Below are 24839 nucleotides of genomic sequence, written 5' to 3'. Positions count from 1 at the left end.
ATGCCTAGCCAACATTTTCTTAGTATTATTCTATGTCCTGTGTATTTGCTACGCATAATAAAAATGTTTTCGTAAAATGAAACCGCCACGGACCGTCTGGGAAAACCACAAAAGTAATCTGATACAATTATCCTTTTCAAGAGGCAGACATCAAAGTGGATTTTTCTTAAATTAGACTCATCGAGAGTAGTTAATTGATCAGTGTGACGCCTTCGCTTATTTATGTCATTGTTTGAGTTATTTTTTAACTAGTGTCAATAGACTGACAGAAATTCTCTCACAGTCACAGCTTTCAACCATTAACATAACGGCTCCAACTGGCGAAATAATAAGTTTCAAACAAGGAGGTAATCTATTACGACTTCTCAGCACTTTCTCTCCCGTTTGGTTTGAAAATAAAAATTTAGCTCTCGTTTCGCTCTGACAGAAAAATTCACTCTTTTTGGAACTTCCTATTTTCTCCCATCGTTAAACAAATAACTATTTCCTACGACCTTTTGAGCGCCATGAGCCGTAACGCAGATAGGGCTTAGTGTATATCATCGCCGTCACACATTGTAAAAAATTGAAATTGATGTTGAAGGTACAGTAAACGTCAGCGAAATTTAGACATGAATTTGCTTCAGCTGTTTTCCAGCTGGTCTACTCAAACAAACAAATCTGTTCATAAGTCTTTATACGGTTTTACCACTACCACTACGATCGGGTAACTATTTCATCCATATAAGAACGTTTAGGCACTTTTTTTTGAATGAGCGGACCTGAATTTTAGTGACACACAGGTCATTAGTTTCCCTACTAGCGCTCAAGAACAAATGTAGTACAACATTATGTTTGTTGTGTACTCCTCAGCATACAGACTCTATATTTACCATATTTTGGTTAGTTCGATAAATTTTACAGAATACACATATCAAATTACGACAATAATAGTTCGGTTGAACGTTTGTAACGTATAATCGTGTTTGTGTTAGTCCTTTCAATATTATGCAATCAGATAATTTTGAATTGTTGAAACTGTTTGCATTGCGGTTGTATATTGTTCGTAAACGGTTAAATAGAATTGCAACACAGGGAATCAAAATGTAGAAATACCCGAAAAATATAAACTTTACCATGCGCCCTACAGCTCATATCTGAACATTTAACCTATTTAGAAAGTTAAAAACTTATGCATCAGATAAAATATGCATTCACAATAACAGGGAACTCTCTCCATCTCGCACGCTCTCCCTTTCCCTATTACGCTAACTATAATGCTGTTTATTTGCAACGAAGTTTTAGATTAAGTATATTTATTCGTTTTGAATTGTTTAAATGCGCTCGCTTTTAAATTCATAAACTTGATTATACGATGTGGTTTCGAGATATTCATTCGTGAATTAAGTCTTAAAACTTTTGTGTACACTGAATGTTTGTACATAACTGTATAGATGCTGTATGTGCAGTTAACGAGCTTTTTCGTCTTGAATTTTAGTTTTTATTTAGCGAGTGTATACGTATACGATCGACTATGAATGCATTTCGAAACTCTGGATACAGTCACACAATTCCTACGGGCAAAATGAAACGGAGGCAAAACATTCTTGTGTATATAAATGTACATGTGTTATTTAATGTGCCAGCAATTAAATTTTAATAGTCAAACCATAAAAGTCCTTAAGTCAAATAAAATGAAATTTAAAGTGCACTTTTATTGGACCAATTTTCACATGGAATTCCACTCAATTGCAATAAGTTTGCCAATTGTTTTTAATGTGGGTGTGATAGGGGGAATAGATTTTCGGTGGAGGAACGTCCTCCAATTTTAATGTGTTCTAATGCACTATCCCGGCATGTTAATGTTCAAATTAGTTTCATCCTCTCGGGATATGTCTGTTCATATTACGTGAATTTTTTAAACACGTCCCATCCGTTAGAAATACCAATGTTTAGAAAAGTGTCTGCAATTTAGGATAACTCATTTACCGATTTCAGACTAAAGTAGAGTCTGACCGACAGTTTAAAATTTTGCTGGCCTATGGCAATTTTCACTGACAAAAAGAGGTGAAAATCCTCAACTGTAGCTGGTAATGTGGTCTACAAGTATTGTACACAATCTGCCACAGCTGTTGCGCTCCATACAAAAAAAATACAGCTGTGGATTACCTGGATACCAAGTAACCTGCTACAGGTGATATTTTCAACAGTCTCTTTATTTGTCAATGATAAACATTTGAATGGTCAAAAATTTACCATAATCAGCGTAACATACGTCCAGGCAGCTCAATCGGAAGAGCGATGGACTCGCGCCCTATGTGGGCTCGACTCCTGTGTCAGACATTGTTCATAGGCTTTGACCTAATCGTAAAAGATTAGTCTCTACTGTTAAGTTAACAATAGTCAGCTCTATCGACCGTAATAGGTCTTTAAGAAAAACCGAATTTTCCAACCTGAGCACAGTTAACAATACATCACATCACAATTGTGATTCTAAAAAATATTAACTACTAGCGACACCTATGTTCTAATAGGTTAATCATACGATTTGCAGTTCACAGATGTTCTTCTCTCTAAACTATGGGTCTACACAACAGGATCAGCTCTGTTGTCGATGTTCTCCTGTTCTTTCCTATATCCTATAGTTATCGAAGTGAGTATCCAAAATTCTTCACGTGTACATCTTTCAGTTGTTTTTTCCATTCAGGGATGAAAGGAGTAAACATACTAAGCAACGAATAGGATTAAATTCAGAATGAAATAAGCTAACGTGTACGTTAGAGCATGTTTCGTATACTAAGTGTGTCGTAGATCATGCTAGACTAGATATCCTTCGTTGTATAACTATTAACCCGTACAAATGGTACAATTGCGTTACACAAAGGTGAAAAGAAAAGAATTGCGAAAAGACGAAAAGGATTCGTTATGTCTCATAAATTTTCCCACACATTCTTCGATGTGACTGATGCAGTTAAGTTTTATAAATCGCTTTCTTTCATAGAAAATAAATGGATAAATATATCACAACGAGATTATTGTTATAATCCTCCCTTTTATATTGTCATCTTCTTTCATCGCTGGTTTTATTTCGGTAGATGGATGTGTTGTATAGCATTTCCGTGTGTGTACACACATAACACCAGATAATACAATAAACAATAAATTAACAGTAGCAGACAGTATACGCAACAGAGAGAGCACATAAGTGTAGTGTGTACTACTTGTAAATATACCGACCACTTCAATACATTTTATCCGAACGAGAACCGAAGAAACAGAAGGAAGAAAAGTAGAACCTCTTATAATATGCATCGTAGACGCTCAAAAGCTTTCCATTCATATCGCATATATCTCTGCTTCAAAAAACAAGCGAACTACCCTCGAATTGTAAAACTTTTTCGTATTATTCCTTTGCCTCTTACATATACGTCTCATTTTTCACCCCACCCGTAAAAACACTTATTCGGTGAGAAGAATGTTGAATGTTGCCATACACTAGGTGTGAATTGAAAGACATAAAAAGAAATTCATTTTAGGCGTAAAATGTTATATAAATGTAAAGTAAAAGGGAAGCGGAACAAAAAATCGTTTAGAGATAAGAACGACTTTTGCTGGGATACTGTTACACCATGACTGATGTTTCAAACGAGGTATAAAAAAATGAGACTTTCAAAGAAGGAGACATATAATATGCACAACGACACAGCATATTCCCGAAACGTAAATATGTGTGTAATATGGGACAAACCTGATACCTTCATGATGCGATTTACGGTAGGTTTGTAGTGTTTTGTATTTATTTCGCATTTTTCTTTGGGAACGTTTTAGGGGCATCATTCCTTATCTTGAACACGGAGACTTGATGAGCGTTCACGTTTTTACATCTTTCTCTTTGATGATACGTAATGTATATCTCAGTGCTTGTCGCTTGATGAACTTTGCAGCTTGCATGTTCATTTGAATGTACAGCATTGCTTGGTTTCCACTTACCCAAAAAGTACTCCACGTGAGAGACAAAATTAATTTTTTTCAAATTTCTTTGTTCGCTCTCTCACGGAGCACTTTTTGTTGAGTGGAAACCATACTTAAGTGTACGTACTGATCGTAGTTTTGTCGTTTCAATTTTGGAAAATGCGCCATTCTTAGATCCAAAGTATCCCATTCATCGGGAAACTTAGCCCAAATATGCAATTTTAAAAGTGACGTGATCTGCATAAGTTCGTGGAATTTCTTTTTGAAATCACTAGCAAATTTTGTATTTTTTGAAACGTACAAATGTCGGCTAAACTATCAGCGAAGCATCAGTGGCTCTTAAACCCTGGACACTGTCAACTGACTTGTCAACTTTAGGCACACCGGAAAGTGCTAAGGGATACCTCCCACTAAATTTCTAAAAATCAAAAATTTGACTTTTGATTTTTAGAAATTTATTTGGAGGTATTCCTCGACCCCCTTAACACTTCCCTGTGTGCCTACAGTGCCTGCTCGAGCATTATCCCCTACGTGTTAAATTCTTGAACAAATATTTGACATTGCGGTCAAGGAGAGATTCTCACTGCGAACAAGATGTAATGGTCCCCAATGCTTGTCTTGCTCACTGTCTTGAACCAATGATTTGTAAACAAAACAACTTTTTGTTTGTTTTGTTGAACGCCTTGCATTCGACTCACCCGAAACATCATCATGGCTAAAAGGCGTTGCGGGTTTTGTCCATTAAAAAAGGGGGAGATGTTTCAATGACTTAAAGATGAATTTCTATACCAATTTTTGCTCGATTTTCGAGGACTTTTATCAATTTTTCAGTTGAGTATTGAAAATTTTCTTAGATATTCAAGGTTTTTCTTGGGATCCACTTTTAAAATTTTTCTCGATTTGAAAGATTTTCTTCGGTTTTGAGGATTTTGAGTATTTTTCGGTTGACAAAGAATTTACCTGTTTATCCGCCCCTCGATTGTGTTATGTGTAACACAGATACTTTGAATTTCAAAACCTCTGAAACTGGAGTTTCCATCTACGTAACATAGCGTGACAATTTAAATCTTTGAGTGCCAATTCTAGGAAAAATTTGCTTCGATGAAAGTGTTGTTCTCATTAAACATTGAACGAATGTGTTATGTCATAAATCAACGGCACACATTCCTGGAAGAATCCTGCTGTAAGTTTTAAGTCGTTTAAGTATGCACTGAGTGCATTGCACTCCACTCCAATGTAATTTCGCAATGAAAGATTTACGCCAACAAAGTTGAAATTACAGTACAACAGTGCAACGTCGAAATGCAAAGCCGTTCTAACCGTTGAAGTGGATGAACGAGCTAAAAGCCGAATTGAATAAAAATTCAACAGCATTTCGCACATATTTCGTAAAAAGCTTTTTCCATCACACACATAGCAGAGCAAGTTATTTTCATTATAATTTCATTTTTCGTTCTATATTTGTTTTTATAAAAAGCTCATATCCTGTTCTACTGTACGGATAGGTGTGTAGGTATTTCCAATGCCACCAGTAACTTTATTATTCTTTAATTCACAATTTCCTCCAACAGTTTTTTTTTCGCTCTGCTTTTCTCCGTTTATATACATTGCGTGTATGAGGTTACATAAAAAAATAATAAAAGTTCACAGTGTTCCGTGTTCCACTACATATACCGTCTAAAAGGAGAGAGCATTTCGTTATAGTCATTATGTATAATACATTCCTGCAGCTTTAACCTGACGGCTTAATGGAGATAATAGCCTCAAGTATTTTCATTTACGTTTACGTTCAAGGATTTAGCTAACAAAACCATTATAAACGTAAATGCACAGAAGGGAGTATTATTCCCGAGTAAATATAACTTTCGTCTATGAGAGACTATGAGAATTTATTTGAGGTCTTACTTATAATAATCATTTATAAAACGAAGTTAGCAATGTTTTTCGGTATTACCAGCCAACCGGAATAAGGAAAATTTTTATGATAAGATAAAAAAAACGAAGAAGAAACGAACAAAAGTAAGGTAAATTTTCAGTTGCCTTAAATCGGATGTAGGAAGAAGAGACTTAATACTTTAAGTACAGCAAATACAGCGAATGTATTTATAAAGAACACAACTTAATTGTTGAAATAAGAACTTCGTGGTCGTTGAAAATATCGATGCATTTACGTTAAGTAGCTACGATGTCGAAATGGTGCCATGTTTGTAATAAATTCTTTAAAAACTGTACAGTCTGTTGTTGAAGAGGTTGTTCAAGCTCCATCAACGGAAAAATTGTACTTGAGGAAGCTTATACTGGAAACACTACCATTGGTAGTCTACCTCTACCAATACCAATCGCTTTCATATGTATTTATGTGGTTGCCTCAGAAGTTATTGTTGCTAGTGTTGTGGGCAATTAGGATGGAAATGTTATAGTCAAATAATTCTAAAAATGTTTATTGTTTGGAGTGGGCTTGGTTACATGCTTCTGACAGCAATTTGAACTTAGACACATTGTTTGAAGTTACCTTTGATGAGCTAACAGAACGATAGAATAAACCTTAGCAGTGTTTAGTTTCAAGTTTCCAAAGAAATATCAGAATTTATAATACCGAGTGTAATCGGTTCGGCACTCGTCTCTTTGATGAGAAAAGGGTGGCAACGAGATCACATTTCTCAATAGTTTCATTGTCAGGTTCTATGATAGTGACAACGCTTCTGAAGATTGTTCATATTTTTCTCAGTATCACCGAATAACCACCTCGGCTGAGAGAAATGTCGCTTAATCTTCTTAAGTATCACTACTCGCAAACCGATGGACAAGTAAGTTGTTGATTTCATACTATGCTTGTTGTTAAATGATAAAAAAAATTGAGATAGGATTGGGAGGTCACACACTCGGTCACACACAAAACACCTGCTTACAAAAACTTTCTTTTATTGATCTTTCAAGCATTTGAAATTTTCGTTTTTGTTTTATGAATAGATCGGATTAATTCTCATTTCAACCATATTTTGTGCAGCTTCTCTCGATTTAAATACGAAAAAATCAATGTCAATCTTACCGTAAATCACCTTAGGATCTTCCACAACATCATATACGCCACCAGGGTGATACTCTATTTTCTCTCCCCTCTCAAAAGTCGCGTCTTCTATATCCTTACCGTCGATAGGATCAACCCCGCCGCCGCCACGCAAAACCGACATAGTAGCGCCCTTTCCACCACTCCGAAGCGACATACTCATTGGTTTCACTTCCTCATCGAAGTACACTTTTTTCCCATCCTGAATGAACGAAGTAAGTTTCCAAACTAAAACCGTCAAGCGACGATGGCCCAGTTTTTCTCTGGTTGGAATGCCCACGTCCTTAGCCGAAACAATTATAATAGCGTCGTGGTTGTCATACGCTGATATTGTTAGTCCTCTATATGGACAAATTACCCAGGAAACAATATCATCTCCTTCTTCCGGTTTTATACTGAACATCATTCCTTTATGGCGCCGAGTTTCCACACGGATGCCTATTGATGTTCCCTTTTCGCACAGAACTACGTTAGAGAAATCCGTAACCACACCATCTTCTCTGGCCGGTCTTACATGTGTCATCATTATTGGTTGGAACTTGTCCTTTGAAATACCGTCATTCCGTGAAACTATAACGTCAATGTCTCCATCGTTGAAATAGTCCGAACTAACACCAATTAGATCGGGCTGGATCTTACGCTTAATATCGACCATGCGTACTTTGCTGCTGCCATAGAGAAAATCTTTTACCTTCGTCGTCTTTTCACTTCCATCCATTGTGATAATTGCGTCATTCACGGTACCTGTTTGTTTGAACCCTTGTAATTTCCATGTAGAAGATTAGATTAATTTCGTTTTACCTTTCTCCGGATCGAATGTCGGTGATAAGAATCGCCAACCGGTACCTTCAGTATCGTCGATAATGAACTTTCGTTCGATCAAAACTTTTCGTAGCTCAGCAAGGGTATTCGTAACATCGAATTTGACCTTTTCCTTAGCAGAGTCTGCGAATACTTGAAGATCTTTCTTGAGATTGGTTATACGTATTTTGTTGGTGTCGTAGATATAATCATTGACTGGAATGTATATCTCGAACATCTTGTCAGTTGGTTCAGTTGCTTTACCATCCTCTACTTTTACGAAACGCCAAGGCTGCTTTTCGTCATCATCAGAAATGTGATTTAGGTCGATCAAAGTTTTCCGTAAGTCGGCCAATTTGCCAGTAATATCGAACTGGATTACTACTTCTTGATCATCACTTGCAACGATTAGTTTTTGTACTCCCATTTTTAACGATCCGTTGATTTTGTCGACTTACAAAACTTCACTTTCTTAGTTTTATGAAGATTGATTGAACTGCAAAGTTTGTGGCACAATAATGGTCTACACTCTGAACAAACATCGTCAATGTCCAGACCTTTTATGTTGGGCACTATCATAAAACGTTTTTAATCTAAGCGGCAATGTCATATGCCATATAAGCCGTTCTCATTTTGTGTTTTGATTCTTTGGTTTACAGAGTAGACTCGACGGCCGCTTAATAAGAGCTAAAGTTTTAAGTGTTGACAGCACACGATATGGACTTAGTGTGGACGTAACCTAGTGCGACATATACACGTCGATTGTTATAACGGTTGACTCTGCAGAAATTAGTAAAGCAAAGTAGTAAAGCAAAAACCTAATTTATGTCTTCATAAGTTATGTCATTATGCACTTAGTATCCAGTCCAGTGAGGCGAGCACTCTCTCGAATTGTAGTAGAATATAAAACCAATTGCAGTCTGCAACCACAAAAGTTGTTTTTCGACCGACTCCGCAAAAGTATTAGCGGCGCACAGGTCTAACTTAAATTTAATGACGGACAAAGTTTAGATGAGATGATCTTCTGACCCGACTTTCTTTAAGCAACATTAAAACAAATTCAATTAATGCAATACGCTACGCTTGATATGCACCGTCTTATCAGATACAAAAATATTTTAAATTTCAATTCTTTCGACTGTAAGCATAGCACTGCTACTAGCTCGAACACTCATTCTATGAACATCAAAATAGGATCCAAATTTCAAAGATGTATGCGTGTACGATTGCATGTGTCGTGCGTTTTTATAGGTTTGTTCCAAGGCCATATGAATTGTCAAATTTCTCAATTTGTATGCTCAATTTGTATGAAATATCACGTAAGCGACGGTGCTGTGGATGAAATTGTCGTTGTTCAGGTTGTCAAAGTTCGTGTTTACAGTTACTTGGAACAAACCTACACTAACAAATCATGACTCCTGTTTTTACAAAAGAATTACAACGTCTGTTAAGATAGCATTAGCCTCCAAATATTTCTTATGTTCATGCTAGTAGCAGACCTGTGCTGTAAGTCATTGGTCTTTTACAAAAACAAATAACTCGAAAATGTCGAAGATGTTTTGCGTGATTTTTTGGTTTCTATGAAAGAAAAATAACATTTCAATGAATGTGAAGTTGACACGAGTTGTATACTTTATTCACGAGCAAATGGGACAAATTTTCTAAGTAAATTAGGTATAAAAAAGTCTTACAAAATAGAAAATTTCAACGAGGGTGAATTTTGCGGCCTTGTGAAGCGAGCGAAATTCACAAAAGTTGAACTTTTATTCGATGGATAAGCGAGAAATATACCCTCTTTCCCGCGCCTTTCACGAGAATCAGACTAATGCATCACTCGTTTGAAAATGTGAGAAAAGGTTCGATTTGTTTATCGTGAAAATTTGTTGATCTAAGATAAAGCAAGACCATTTTATGGTATTTGTGTAACAATTGCAAAAATCTATCGAGAAAATCAGTCAGTCAAGGGACCTGACCCAACCAAAAGGTAGGGCCCAATAGCAATATCGCCACATAACTTACACGAATTCGATCTTTAATTTCTTTCGATCTACGTCACTATTTTGCAATTACAATAGCCTACATTTAGGCGAAAAATATTCTTTTTTGATGATTTATCTGAACTTTTTTTTGTGGAAAAGTAAACCACTAGAGCACGCAAAAATGTGTTACTTTTAAAAGAAAAATGGGTTTTTGAGTCATAACGTATCCCACTTGTATTGGAGAAACCTGTGCAGATTACATAAAATTTACACAATCTGCAAAGGTTTCTCCAACAGTGATAAGTTATCACCCACACACAAATTGTTCCTTTAAAAGTAACACATTTTTGCTTACTTTAGTGGTTTACTTTTCCACAAAAAAAGTTCAGATAAATCATCAAAAAAGAATATTTTTCGCCTAAATGTAGGCTAAAAATTTGCAAAAAGTGCTCTTAATAAATTTTACTGAAGGTATCCGTACTCAGAATAGTAAACACTATATAAGGACATATGAGATGAGTGTGCACTGTGCATTGTGCAATTGAAAAGCGTTACACCCACATCTAATAGCGGAAACATTTTCAAAAATCCCGACAATGTCCTACTCGTTATTAACACCCTTCAGATCTATTTTAGGTGAAATTTTTCTTCTTTTGTTTATTCAATCTTCATTAGCCGTTGTTTTGATGTCGACTTTCAACTGCAAACACTTTAAGCATCACATCATGTACACAATTATTTGATGTTCCGGTTTGAGTAGCTCTACATGTATACATACCATTCATTAAAACCCCTGTTATTATACGACGTTATGTATGTGTAGAGATATCGGAAGATAATATAACATCCATTGAATGCTTGTTTATTATTATGTTCTCTGGATGTGTTTCAGATAATGCTAAATTAAACTTGACATCCTGTATTCGAATGTTAAAGCTGTTTAATATGAAATGAATAGACAAAGTGGCAGAGAGATACGAAGTCGAGAAAAGGAATATTACGAAATACAATTTATTAAATGTGTTCTCTTCCGGGGGGCTGGAACAATGGTACCATAGCATGTCTTATATGTCTACCCGAAATATCAAAGTAAACATTTCCATTAGAATATCTCGAAAATATCGTTGGTTTCGTTAACTTCAACCGACGATGACTGATAAATCACGCCAAATTTCTATTTAATATTTATGTTGATGTGATGTGAAGTGATTTTATAGCACACATTCTACATTATATTTCTCATGCTGAACTAGTTATGCTCTGAGACACTCAGCAAGATTCTGTCAAATAAATGGTAAGATGAAGATGCTGTTAAATGTGTGTCGTTATGAGGCAGTATGATTGTGACATTTAGAACTTATGTTTAGTATATTGTCAGTTTCAGTACACATTCCTGCCAGAGTAAACTCAACATTTGCTTTGAATTAATGAAAGTTTTGCAATAATTCCAAGAATCTATTAGATTAAACCACCAACGAACTGCATGTTTGCCATGTTTATTATCGCTTTGAACCTCAACGCGTATACTAACTCCTTTCTGCCAAACATTACAATCGACCAAAAACGACCTTTTTCTTCAATTTTCTCTGCTTTTGATGTGATACGCTTATAAGCGTATACGCTTATACACTCACAATGTACACATGCTTCGATACATGGCTTTGTTCATTTAAGATGTTTTTTTCTGTTCTCAAAAAGAGAAAATTTGAGCTTTGTTTTACGTTCGGTTTTATGGGAACTTATAAATTTTGCAATAAAATATTCAGAACGTAAAAAAAACCGTTCGAAATGTCCTACGAACTTCAAAGGGAAATGGTTACGGTTTACGGTACATAAAGCAGATGGAATACTGGCGTTGATTCGGCTGATTTCTATTTCTTAGAAGCAACATTGTCATCATACTTCGTGTGAGCTCTACATTGGCTTTACCATAAAAAATTTAATTTTTCGTTTTTTTTTTACCGCTCACAACCTTTCCCAGGGTAGAACTAACGTCATTTATGTCTCTGAATTTTTTTTTAGAAAATTCTCGTCACGTGACTACAACTCTTTTCAAATAAATTCATAAAAATGATACCGAATTGTGTTGCCGTTTAGACACGGTCGTTGGTAAATTCTCCATTCATTTTTTTAAAGTCTCTCTTATGTTGATTAGGATCGATGGGAATGACTTTTTTTTATGGACTTGACTCGAAGTTTTTCCTGTCGTGGAAATGTAAATTTATTTTGCGTTTTGTGTTCAGACGACAGAGCAGTGAATGATTTCAGCACTGGGATTAACTTATTTTATTTGTTTGACGGGTTGGAGCAAAGAAGAAAGAGCACATAAATGGATAAATGTTAATAACGTTTGAATGGTCCACCATAGATTTAGATAATGTGAAATTTATGGGCAGACATAAAATGAAATGGTTGGAATCTGTCGAATATCAAAATTGGGTTTTTAAATAACGACCGTGAAACGTCGTACGTTCGTCATTCATTCAAATTTTTTTTGTGTGGAATGGAGAGGAAAGATTTTGAATCAACGTTCGAATGTTTCAAGATTAGGCCACAGTCGCCATGACCCCATGAAACAGTGGCTAGGCCGTTCGTATTTCAATAATTATTGCAAAGTCCGATGTAGATTCAGACAAATAAATCGTGGAGCTTGGAACAGGTCGACTGCGGTTATAAACCATAAAAGTTCTGATATATTTAAGAAAGGAACCTAATCTGACATGAACCTAGTTCTATTCAGGCCTCTTATTTCGGGCCATGTCAGGTCAGGTTTGACCTGGGTAATATATTCAGAAGGGTTTTAATACAAAGAAGACATGCTAGAGAGTAGAGTCCCTTGGTATTTTAAGACAATGCTTGGTCCATAGCACTGCTCCGAGACTATAGTGATAAGAGCTACTGCTTAAGTTTGTTTGTAATGTATGTCCTAACTCATACAACGGAAACAAGTCATCTATTTTAACGCCATACTGTGATTTTATCTGCCTCTGAATATTTTCTATGTTCATGCTAGGAGCAGTGCTATGCATATACTTAAAAACAGATGACTTATTTATTGACTTTATTTATTAAAACATACGAACAATCTTAAACAGAAGGTTTTAGCGTAAAGATCTCCAAATTTTAGGCATGTCAATTGAGTGTTAATGCTAGGAGTAGTGCTATGCTTGGTACTAGTCAAATAATCGAATATTTTTGTATTGTACCATCATCCTTTATTTAAAACGACGAACATCCCTTTAACATATGCAAAAAAGCAGCTTTTACGAAGAAAGCTGCGGGAAAGTGTGAAAAATATTCTTTTTTGTCAAATAAAAGCCTTTTTATGTTATAATGTGTTTTTTTCATACTTTCCCGCAGCTTCCCGAATTTTTCAACTGTTTGTTAATTTCGTTTTGTCTAAATTATGGTCTCGTAAAATTTGTTAGGACGCGCGCGCGTTTTCAAATGACTTGAATAATTTATTCTAACTTTAATCAAATAACAGAAAACTCCGACTTAACCGCATAAAGTAAATAAATAAAAACAGAAATTACAAACTTTCGCATTCGTTGTTGTTTTGACTGGATAAACGCCACCACCTACGCACGAACCCGAAGAAAAACTTCGTTCGGTTTACTCTTTTTTGTGTGTCTATGTTCGCCGCATCAATTCGTTTTCATCCGAATTACTTCGATGAATCTTCCATCCAAATCTTGGCCGAAATAATGTCTAACCAGTGAGATAGTGAAATAACCAATATATAAGTATACCGGAACGTGATCAGAAAGCCGAATTGAGTTTATGAGGATTAAAGTATGCTTGATGGAATATAATAATGCAAAGGGAACCATTAGACATGAGAACACTTTGGGATGAATGGATGGTATGCTATATAACGATGTAGTATGCAGACTGCGTATTATTATAATGTACATCAGCGATATAAGGCCAGGCATTCGATATAGAAAGTATAACGACCACACGATTCTAATGTTCAATATCATATCAGATTAGAAACCGTGTGGCTATGGATGTTTTATCGAACGCTGGCTGGTATATGGAACCAAACGATTCGACAGCTTTTCGGTTTAATTCCGATCAAAGTTTCATTGCGAGACGATTTTGTCTCGTAAAATTTTGTTATTATATTTTTGCACATATTTTCCGTGACGTTCTGTATCGCCAGTCACGCCACACAAAAGTAATTTCGTAAGCTATCTGTTATTCGATATAAATATAATGATAACAACATCGGAAATATTGCTCGTTGGAGGCTGTGGGATGTTATTCCAATAATTTGTTGTTGTTGTTGCTTCACTTTTATCTCATAAACATTATGGGCAAACAATCTTCTAGCCTCGTATATATCATAATTTGGCTCTAATTGTCAAGCTATTTATCGATTTTTCCATCACAAAATCCCAATAAACCGTGTGAGATGAAATGCCGAGTCATTTTGTTCCATCCCATCTCTTTTTCGCCTCAATATCGTTCCGGAATATTTTCGTAATGAAGATGAATTTAATGATGTATAATGCTACAGTTCGGAGCTGTTAGAGTAGAAAATCTACGGGAAATATTATGATTTGGAAATGAGATCCTTGTACATAACGTTAATACCACCGCAACAGCATGTTGTTGTGTGCGAGGGTGGAATCAATGCGTTTGACACATATAGAAAACACAACAACCAATGGTAGTGAATACGAAACTAACATTTCCAATTTGAGCTTTAAACGAATTTCTTGGTATTCCAATGGAAGGGGACGTGTATGGTGTGGATGTTTGTTTGCCAATTGAATAATCAAATCATTTCAACTGTGATGGTGTCGGTTTTCGTACGGAATTTTTCTAGCACTGATAACGTCCTAAAGTTCACTTCATAATTTGGGTAGTTGTGACGATGTTCACACTGACGTAACCCAAATACAATAAATTTGTGGGCACGTACTACTAACCTACATTTAGGCGAGATATGAACTTAGAAACTTATTTTCCTCAGACAATATTTGAATACTTCGGGCGCGGTTCGGAAGTCATGGTAAGCCGAGGGTTCAGACTGCACTTGTTATTGACCGTAAAAGGCTATTAGCGAGTTTTCTGGCATCGAGCCATCCAAACGTAGTACTTTTTTCTTACTTTCCTAACTCTCTTACCTTGTAAACTCTTCAAATTTAAACCTCTGAAACTGCCTAAAGCTAAAAGTTACAAGTAGCTGTGGTGATCGGTTTTAATTCACTGCCCACCGATCCAATCACGGCAGAGTAAAATAATCCTTTAACTTTACTGTGTCGTGGTCCAGTGGATTGGTTTAATAAAATCAGCGATAGTCGGCTTCTTTCTAGAGCTGACCAAAACCTTTGCCCAAGAATACGAGCTGCCACCTTGAGTTCAAACCAATGTATTGCATTCGACGATGAAATGTCTGTTCAAAAAGGAACAAAAGTTTGTTGAACCGAATGCATTTGCCGAACAAGGACTTGGGTATTTAGTTCAATAAACTACGAGCTCCTTATCCAATGATTTTTTTCCCTCTATTAAACGTCGTATCAAGTCTGACAACTTTTCGGTGGTTTTTGATAAATTTTCTGTAAAACAAGACGAGTCATTACCATCGTCGTCGTGTAACGGAGCAATATTTTGGATTTTATTTTTATTAGCCATCGGCGGTTTAACTGAGTCTTGCCAGTATTTAAAAATAAATTTCCTAAATTACACATTGCAAAATTGTTCCATTTTACTGTCTGGTCTACCCATACAAAGTTCTGTGTAATAAAACATCAAGAAAATTAATTCTTTTTTAATAAAACCGTACTGTTCTCTTCTGCTAATCTAACAACAACGAAAGAAATGGAACGAACAAAAAGCAAAAATTGTTGGTAACTCAGTTTTACTTTAAGCCCAAGGATGGTAGATTAAAAGATTGAAGACGAACTTTTCAATTTACTCCCGCTGCTGACGTTCTGAGGTGTAAATAATTTAATTAATGTAAAATAAAAGTTTCCGTATTCCGAGATGGATTTTCTTTTTATCTTCCCTTTTATAACATTTTATTTTCTTTTATCTTTTGAGTAATGTTTTCCGGCGACCGGATAAAGCGCATCATAATGAACAAGTGAAAAAAAAACACACACAACGAAGTACATTGCTACTGATTAAAAACTCATTTTACTAATTTAACACGAAGTGGCCTCCTTGTCGGGAAAGCGGAGGAAAAAGCTGTAGGGAAAAAGTTTATTCTTTGCCTTTTGCGCTAATTGATGGACTTTATTTTCTATTTTAAATGAGCGAGTCTGAATCGTACCATTTTGAATTCATGCTTCAAAGTTAATAAGTCATCGTAATGTATTATAAGTTAAGAGCATCATTCACCAAGGTTTTCAAATCGTTTGGATAAACTTTTTTTTGAAATAAAAAACTTCTCTGGTCTTGGAGTGATAATAAAAGTTTTCACATTTTTTTCCCTTCTAAAACTTTCTTTCGTTCGGTCGGGTGGTTTTATACATATAACATAATCCACCCCTCTTGTAGCCTTCCGGTGAAAAGTAATTCAAAATAAAATATTCGTTGGATTCTCCGTAATTTTTTTTTCTCTTCCTTTTCTTATCTTATCAGCAACTCAACACACGTCAAGTTCAACACCTCTACTCAAACCCACACCGAAAAATATTTAATTCACTTGACGAACACATTTTTCATTCATTTGAAATTATATCTACCCAGGCTTCTCATTAACAACGTGGCACTTAAAATATAGATAAATGGAGGAGAGAGAATACAACAAACATCTCTGAATATTCATCAAGTCCCACAAAATTATTCATTTCAACCCATTATCGCACCATAAAACAATTTTCATTAAACATTCACCAGAGCACACACATTTTAGCTAACACCGAAATTTATTCAAAATCATTATACATTTACATCGCAACGCATTATACATACACACAACTAAAAACCAACCCGAAAAACATCATTCAGTTCTCTACAATAAGAAAATTAATTAAAATTTGTTTTTCCTTACATTCTCGTGCCCATCATAGATGAAACCTGCCGCTCCGATGAATTCACTTGCGGCAACGGTCGTTGTATACAGAAACGCTGGCGCTGTGATGGTGATGATGACTGTGGCGATCAGAGCGATGAACAAGGATGTCCACCAACTACCTGTCCGCCGGAAACGGACTTTAAATGCTCGGATAATTTTTGCATCACCAACAAATGGCGTTGTGATGGGGAACCTGATTGTCCAGACGGATCGGATGAACGAGTGAGTATAGTTTTTGTTTGCGGTTGTTTTGTTACTTTTGCCCTTAATTTGCATTGAAAACCGTCCATGGTGAAAAGTGAGGGGAAAACCGCTGGACAAAATCGTGTGCCACATACTTCTGTGTCCTTTAATTTAATTGAAGTCGATTGCGAAGCCAATCACAGTAAAGTTAAATGCCAATTAATTTTCGGAACAGGTTGGGTTTAACCTGAGCTTAATCAGTGTCAAGTATGTTAAAGGTTCAACGTGAGTGAGAATCTATCAATAATTTGAGATCGGCGTTCAGGTTGACCTGGAATTCTTTTACCAAAACCAGATTAAACTAAGTCAAATCAGCCGATCCCGATCATTTACCGTTACTTTACTTCAATCCTATCTTCTTTGCCGACGATTTGGCTGATGTTGACCATGGCTTTATATGAAGAGGTTACGCCCATCATTGGGCTGAAATTTTCATACAAAATTGTAGAGCGATTTCAGTTCAGTTGAAATTTTGAATTGAACTGCAGTTTGAGTTACCGATAGCCGCCATCAAAGCACCTAGCAGGGTAATAGAAAAAAATAAAGTGGTACTTTAATCGAAGTATGCCAATATTTCCATACCTTTTTTTCATAATGTCATTGCAAAATTACCATTACGGCTGATAATGGTATTATTGGTATCAAAAAACTACTCTATTTGACGTGTAAAATCCTCTATTACCCTGCTAGGTGCTTTGCCGCCATGTTTTGTTTACGATACGGCCCCAGTGAAATAATGGCAATAATGGGCTTAACCTCCTCACATACAACCTTGACTTTGCTGGTGGTTGATTTGATTGAAAGGAACTAAATCCATCCTTTCACTTGCTGGTGTCCCCCTCGTTTATTAAAACATTGGAGGCAAATATGACAAAAAAGCTGGATGAATAAAAGACGTCAAAGGATGACAAAACATGGAAAGGAAAATGAGATTAATTTGAATACAAAAACATCCCCCTGCGTTTTCCATAGTTTCAATTTATGTTAATTTAGAATTTAAATGTTATTTTCCCTATTTATCTTCACACAATCTTTCACTCTCTTACACACACACACACACATGCACACACCACGTAACGTTTATTTGGTTTATGAAGACAATAAGCATTTTACGTGTTTTGTTTGCCTTGTACATATTTAGCACTACAAAATTATTTATTAAGTCGTTAATCAACAAACACAGGTAGATTAATTAAACAGAACAGAAGAGGAACGAATCGTCGAACCGCCAGAAATAAGAAAGTTTGTAGTCTCTAATAACATTGTAGTTTCAGATGTCGAACAACAGCAGAAAATGAAATTAATAATTAAGAAATCCTGTTGTGAAGGATATGACTTTCATGTTGTGGATGTTGTATTGTATGAAGATAGCACATTGTAGGCAACTTTTACGTGATCCTTGTTTGTTTTTGATCTTATTGTGACAGTGTTTAGTCGTTCAAAGTTGGCATAATGAACAAAACTGAATTTGATAACTCTGGTAATACAATCAAGTTTTCACACGATGTTCATTCACTGCTGTATAGGAACATTAACACCAAACACAAAAGAATAAAGAAAACGTTCCCCAGCGACAGTCAATTAGTGAGATGTATTGGTTTTGTAATATTTGAGTTTTCGTTGCTTGCAAATACCTCTATGTGTCAAGACGAAACGTTAACTTCCGTGCCACTTTATAAGTAGATTTTCTTGGATTGGTGGGAATAAAATCAAAAATTTCATTTGGAATAATTCAAATAGTGCACGGAAGGGGGTCAGGCCAAAGCGTGCACTACATACATTTTCATTTTTCCTATCTATTTATGCTTGTGTGGGGAGGGGTTTTTAAAATCGTATTATTTAGCGTGTGCAATGCTGTGAATTTTCACGAATATATGGCTAATGTCACACAATCTAAATTATTGCTGAAATTGTTGCCAGTTTTCTTTCATTTCTATTGTTTAATCTTAAGTGTACATTCCACTCAACAATAGTACTCCGAGAGAGAGCCGTGAGAGAGAAAGCTGTCAAATAAAGAAAGGAAAGATTGAAAAAGTTCAATTTTGTCCCTCACACGGAGTACTTTTGTGGAGAGGAAACTAAGCATTAGAAAAAATATTAGGGAAAATTCGAGGGACTGGACCGATGCGTTCACTGAACGAAAATTTATGTCCAAACCAATACAGTGTAAAAAGGGCATAAAAGAGAGAAAAATGACCAGTTGCTTAACTGGTTTCGATGGGTGATATGTCAAAAACTGAATGTAAAAGTCCAGTTAACTAGGAACAAACCAGTTAATTTAACTGAGCTCGATGGGTGAACACTCTTTTTGACATTCTATTTTAACACTATATATAGATTGTGGAAACTGTTATCGTCACTACCGCAAAAATCACCGATGGCACTGCCTTCGAGTCGGTCTTTTGAGATACGAAATTTAAAAATCAAAATCATTTGTTTGGAGATTAAATTTTTTCGGTGAAATGACAGAAGTGACCGACTTGCCGACAGCATCAATCATTCAGAGTCCTGTGAAGTAGTGCTCAAATCTACGATCCATTGGAGGAGACATGGTTCTGTGTGATCAAAAACCACTTGTGTGCTTTGTAGTTCCAGCCCACGTTCACAACAATTTTGTGATTAAATATTAATCATCAAACTGAACGCAAGAAAGTCCTGAAACAGGTCTAATTTTGTAATTTTAATTACTTTGTGTGATTAGTCTTTATTTGAATATTATTCAATAAATAATCGCCTCGCTAATCGCACAAAGTGCGAGTAGTGAAATAATGATTAAAGGCACTTTGTGCGAATAGTCTTTATTTCACTATCGCAATACTAGACTGAACATCTTTTTATGACGCAATTTATGAAGCATTGGCTTAAATCAAATGTAACCGACGACCTCTCGTGTTATATTTAGATACGAAGTGCGAATAGTATGCCTACCAATTTTCATGAAGATATGTGTTGACGTTGAGTCTTCAACATTGACTAACTAGCAGTTATCCTTCGAATTGTGGACTTAGGGGTTGGGTGAAAGTAAACACGTAATTCGGGCGTGTTGCCCTTTCAACGTTCGTATTTATTCTGCTGATTTTTCTCTAACAAAGTTTTCCTCAGAAAACTTAATCTCTTTTTTGTTACATGTTACAATAGCTCACTTCGATTCGGTGTTGCATCAATATGGGTAATGTCAAACAATGAATGTACAAACCAGGTCTGGTCTATCCATACAAGCCTAAGGAAATAGCGTTTACGTATCGATTGAGGAGGCCGAAAGAGTTACGTATTAAGTTTTGTATGCTTGCTAAGAGGACCGAAAGTAAGTAAATGTCAATTTAAGGGGCGAAAGCGATAGCTTTCGCCTCGCGAATTGACAGCTTTACTTTCGGTCCTCTTAGCAAGCATACAAATAAGCATTCAATAGTTTCAATGAAAATCATTGAGAGGTGAGTTTGTTTATATGAAATCGCTATTTCCTCCGCTCCATACAATTTTTGACATTAGACCATACCTTGTGTAAACATTCATTTATGTCGCACAGTCTACATTATGGCTGAAATTGTTGCCAGTTTCCTTCCATATCCAAAAATGTTAGTAATTTTCAGTCATACAAAACTACGATAAAAAAAACTTTATGAAATTTATAGTCATGTGATTCGTTAGTGTAGTTTTTGATTACTTTTATTACATAAATTCAAAGCTACAATGCATTGCACATTCATTTGCCTTAATTTTCTACTCGCTAATTACTTTGCCAGTTTCAGGGGAAAAAGTTGAGTACATTTCCTCTTTGTGTATAAAAGCACATATGTGTTTACGGACAGACTTAACTGCAATTTCAATTAACTTGTGCTGACAAACAGATATAGATGTTCATGTTGAAGTCTCGTGCACGGTTCTGGGATTGAAAATTTAATTAAAATTAATATTTTCCTTTACATTTACATGAATCCTCCGTGGTGCAAATTGATAAGCGTAAGCCATCTTTATTTAGATAGTTTACTAAAGCGTTATGTTCTGTGGACAAACTTAGAGCACAAAATTGGGTTCTAACAGAATACCATCTTGTCATGATAATCTTGAGCATGTCTTCAAAAACGTTTAATCAAAAGCCAAATCGTGTTTGAACGACGAAATTTCTAAGCTCCAAGTTTCTTTGATAATTTGCTTCGATATACGAACCACTGAATAGAAATCAAACATCCATCACATCATAAAACCATTCCGTCCGGTGCAATTCAATGTATAAAGAAATGTATAGCAAACATTGATTGAATATCCTTTTCCTAACTATACTTTGCCCCAGATATATCATGTGTCAAAGAAGCTGGAAAGAAAGGAAAAACTAGAAATCAATTCTAAGTGGAGAGCCAATTTTAATCCGACTGCAGAAAAATATCAAACGTGAAAGCATTTTATACCGTTTATGAAATATGAAGCTTAAGAGGGTTCTGAAGAGAACGGTAACATGTCGGTATTTCTTTTTGCATTGAAGTAGACAAACGGATTTATTGTTTCGAAGGTTTTTCAAATATTTGTCAAAGAAGCAGCTTTTATAGAACCAATGGATAAATCAAATCTTGACATATCAGTCGACAACAAAAGAAGAAGCATTAATGTGATGCAATTAAATGTCTTGTGCAATTGCAAGCTTGAAAATTCGTTTGGTGAACGCTTAGAATAAATTTTGATTGTCCGAAGTGTCGTTGTCAATTTTATGAGATTTTTTACTCCAATAGCGAAGGCGTGTATACACTCAATTCAGTCACATATCGCGTGTAAGAGAACTTCCAAAATAGCCAAACGAAAACTAGGAATTTCTCTCACGTTTTGGTGTATCATTTTGCCCTTGGCCTCATATAGTTGCTAATGGATCAATCATCAACGTCTGTGGTATAATATATGGTTGGTAAAACTTGCTTTTTTGAGTCATCTGTATCACGCCAAATTATACCATTTACCATTTACCAAGTACCTGCAGTTCAAACTAGTTCACGCGAATTACGTCGACAATCTTTGTGAGATGAGACCAATATTTGGGCCTTAGAATAATCTTTTTCGATGATTAGGTTAACACGGTTAAAAATACTACCCTGACCTTGGTAGACTCGATACTCAAGACTCGAAACAGGTCGATTTTGAACCTGACCTGAACCTGAAACAGACGACCTGAAATGTTCAGGTCATGGTCAGGCTTCTCATTAAAATTACCTGACCTGACCTGATTTACCGTGCACCTGATCTGTCTTCATTTAACCCGACTTGAGTTGAATTTTAAATGTAAAATGGAGAAACCTCACATCGAAAATCAGGTCAGGGTAAAATTAAACCAATCAACTTCACGTCCATTCAAGCTCATGTAACCCGGCTTCAGGCTAAGAACAGCTTGACCTGATTTCGATTTTATCCAAGACACCCAAGGGTTTATATACCAGCGTTACGTAATGCGGTCACATAATTTTAGTTGTTTAATTACTGAGATAAGGGTAAATAACTACAGTTTGAGTTGCTATAGGTTTCTCAGTGCTCCTCAGTGGTCAAAGCTTAAATTCATCGAAATTTTGCAGAATTCTAATGAAAAATTATCTCGATGTTAGCTCTTCACCATCGAACAACGAATTAAGTTTTAAGTACAGAATCGAATACGTCTGAACGTTGATCGTATATATACACCAACGTAACGTTCCAACCCGTTTAGTTGCTATGGTGCACTTCTAATCAACCTAAGGAATATTTATACCATTCGAGTTTCTTAATAACTGTATCACTTGTTCCAAACATAAACTCTGAATACATATCCCCACACAATCTTCGAGCCATAGACATTGTGTAACGGTAAGGTTTATAAACTCTTACGCTTTGTAATAAATGCTTAGATAAACATTACCATGTTAGATGGGAGAGCCAAAGCATACACAAATCCATTCTATTTACCTCAGAATACATATTTCTTCTTACCAACTTACCAAAGAAAATCGTGGCTTTAAGCTAAATAGAAATCAAAGTTTACGAACCAAAACAAAGTCCATCTCTCTGTACGTGTGTGGTATGTCCATAATGTCTAGTTTAGTGCTATATATTATGCTCAATGTACGTACAGCTTTACAGACGAAAATTTTAGTATTTGCTCGGTATGAGGGCAAGATGCAATGTGGGATTAGCTTTTGATTTATACTTTGACATAAAAGTTTGGCTACACATATCTTTGCATTTGTTTTGGAACGGTCGAAAATCTCTGTATTAGAATTGATCGATATTACAGAAATTGTATGTAACGCTACACGCACTGGGAGAACAACGTTTCTGAAAGAATCGAATGCGATGGAGATAAATAAATCCATATTTTATGCACAGCGACGGATAACAGAAGGAGCTTTAGCTCATCGTTGAGACAATTTTGTCGCATTCTCACGACAGTTATCTTGATTTTGGCAAGGGTTTTGTGGTTGGAATATAGGAAATAGGAATCAAATTTATATATTCTTATCGCTTATGTGGCAACAGCATTTTTGTTACTTTACTGCAATCCAAACGAATCAACGACGGTGGAAAGTTCTAATAGGAAATATGTTGCGTCGATGCATTAAGAATTCATCTAAATCCTTAATGAAGCTAGTAATTTGGAGCTGGTTTCGTACAATAGGTTTGTGTGACGGACACAAAACGCAACTTTCCGACCGTCGATGCAATTAATGTTAAATCGTATGTTGCCTTGGACACGATCCAAAGATTTTCTTTTCGTTTACAAACAATCAAATGATAAATTGTGATCTAAACTCAGTTCAACGAACTACTCTAGTACTGATTAAGTTTCGGTGGGTATTTGGCGCTACGGCTACTTGCTAACGAAATGTTAAAATTGTATGGCCATCAAGATTATTTTACAAAAAGTGGAATGTGTTGCACTAGCAAGTTATAATGAAAATGTTTCTCGTTATCAAAGGAGCAATCCCACTCATACAATAGGAGGAATTTAAGGAGTGTGGTTCCTCATTTCGACAATTTGTATTCAATATTCACTCTGAGTTTGGTCGTTTCAGAGTCTTTGCAAAATACTTTTCCGCTTGCCTTGGTGCAAGGAATTCTTTTGCAATCGAACATGACCAATGTTAGACCAACGTCACAAAAGCGCCTTTTTATTGGGAACTTTAATTCTGAAAATTCCGAAAAAATCTGAGAAATTTCCGAAAAATTGTCAGAAAAATCCTTTTTTTCGGAATTGTTCGGAATTTTTAGAAGTCGCAGGAAGTTTAGGAAGTTTTTTTGCATCGATAAATTCAACTCTTGGAATGACCCAAAATCGAAGGCAATATTGTTTTGAGTAACAGATGGGTGGATAGCCCGAACTTTTTCGAAGGCTCGACCAAAGCCTGATTCACTTTAGGGTTTCAAAATTTTCATTCGAATTTGGTTCGTTTTGCTTTTTTTTCGGCCAGGTGATTTTGATTATTATTTTTTAAAGTTTTATGTGGAACTCCAATGAAGTCTGTCAACATATGAGGTGGTGCTCTCGCCTTGGGTTCGCAGCTGTCGGATTTCGAAAAATGTCGACCCGCTCATCTCTAGTTTTTAGTCCAAAGTTCATTTTCGAAATTAAAACGCCAGAATTTTGCTTTTGTGAACACGAGACAGTTGTCATTCGGCACATAATATGTCCAATTTAATCGAATCTAAGTGATATGAACATGCTAACAACATACATAAACATAAATTCCGTTTAGGATGTCGAATACATTCCTTAAACTCCATTTCGATCCATTAGAAATTCTTAAATATTTAC

At 35.8% G+C, this 24839-nt stretch overlaps 2 protein-coding genes across 10 annotated transcripts in view; one reads left to right on the top strand and one right to left on the bottom strand.

The window, feature by feature from the left end:
• LOC119084342 (low-density lipoprotein receptor-like) overlaps positions 1 to 24839 on the top strand; it is a 162318-nt gene that overhangs the window by 117972 nt on the left and 19507 nt on the right. For all 9 annotated transcript variants that reach the window (XM_037194274.1, XM_037194275.1, XM_037194278.1 and 6 more), the window contains one exon: positions 16827 to 17053. In XM_037194274.1, the coding sequence (XP_037050169.1) occupies positions 16827 to 17053 (227 nt within the window). The remainder of the gene's footprint in view (positions 1 to 16826; positions 17054 to 24839) is intronic.
• Positions 6860 to 8369, bottom strand: LOC119084343. Its single transcript, XM_037194284.1, has 2 exons — positions 7820 to 8369; positions 6860 to 7762 (listed from the first exon to the last, which is right to left on the bottom strand). Exons 1-2 carry the CDS (start codon positions 8244 to 8246, stop codon positions 6912 to 6914), a joined length of 1278 nt encoding a protein of 425 aa, XP_037050179.1. The 5' UTR covers positions 8247 to 8369; the 3' UTR covers positions 6860 to 6911.

Source organism: Bradysia coprophila, unplaced genomic scaffold (assembly GCF_014529535.1).
Source record: "Bradysia coprophila strain Holo2 unplaced genomic scaffold, BU_Bcop_v1 contig_732, whole genome shotgun sequence".
Lineage (NCBI taxonomy): Eukaryota > Metazoa > Arthropoda > Insecta > Diptera > Sciaridae > Bradysia > Bradysia coprophila.
This window is presented reverse-complemented; position numbering and strand designations above follow the sequence as displayed.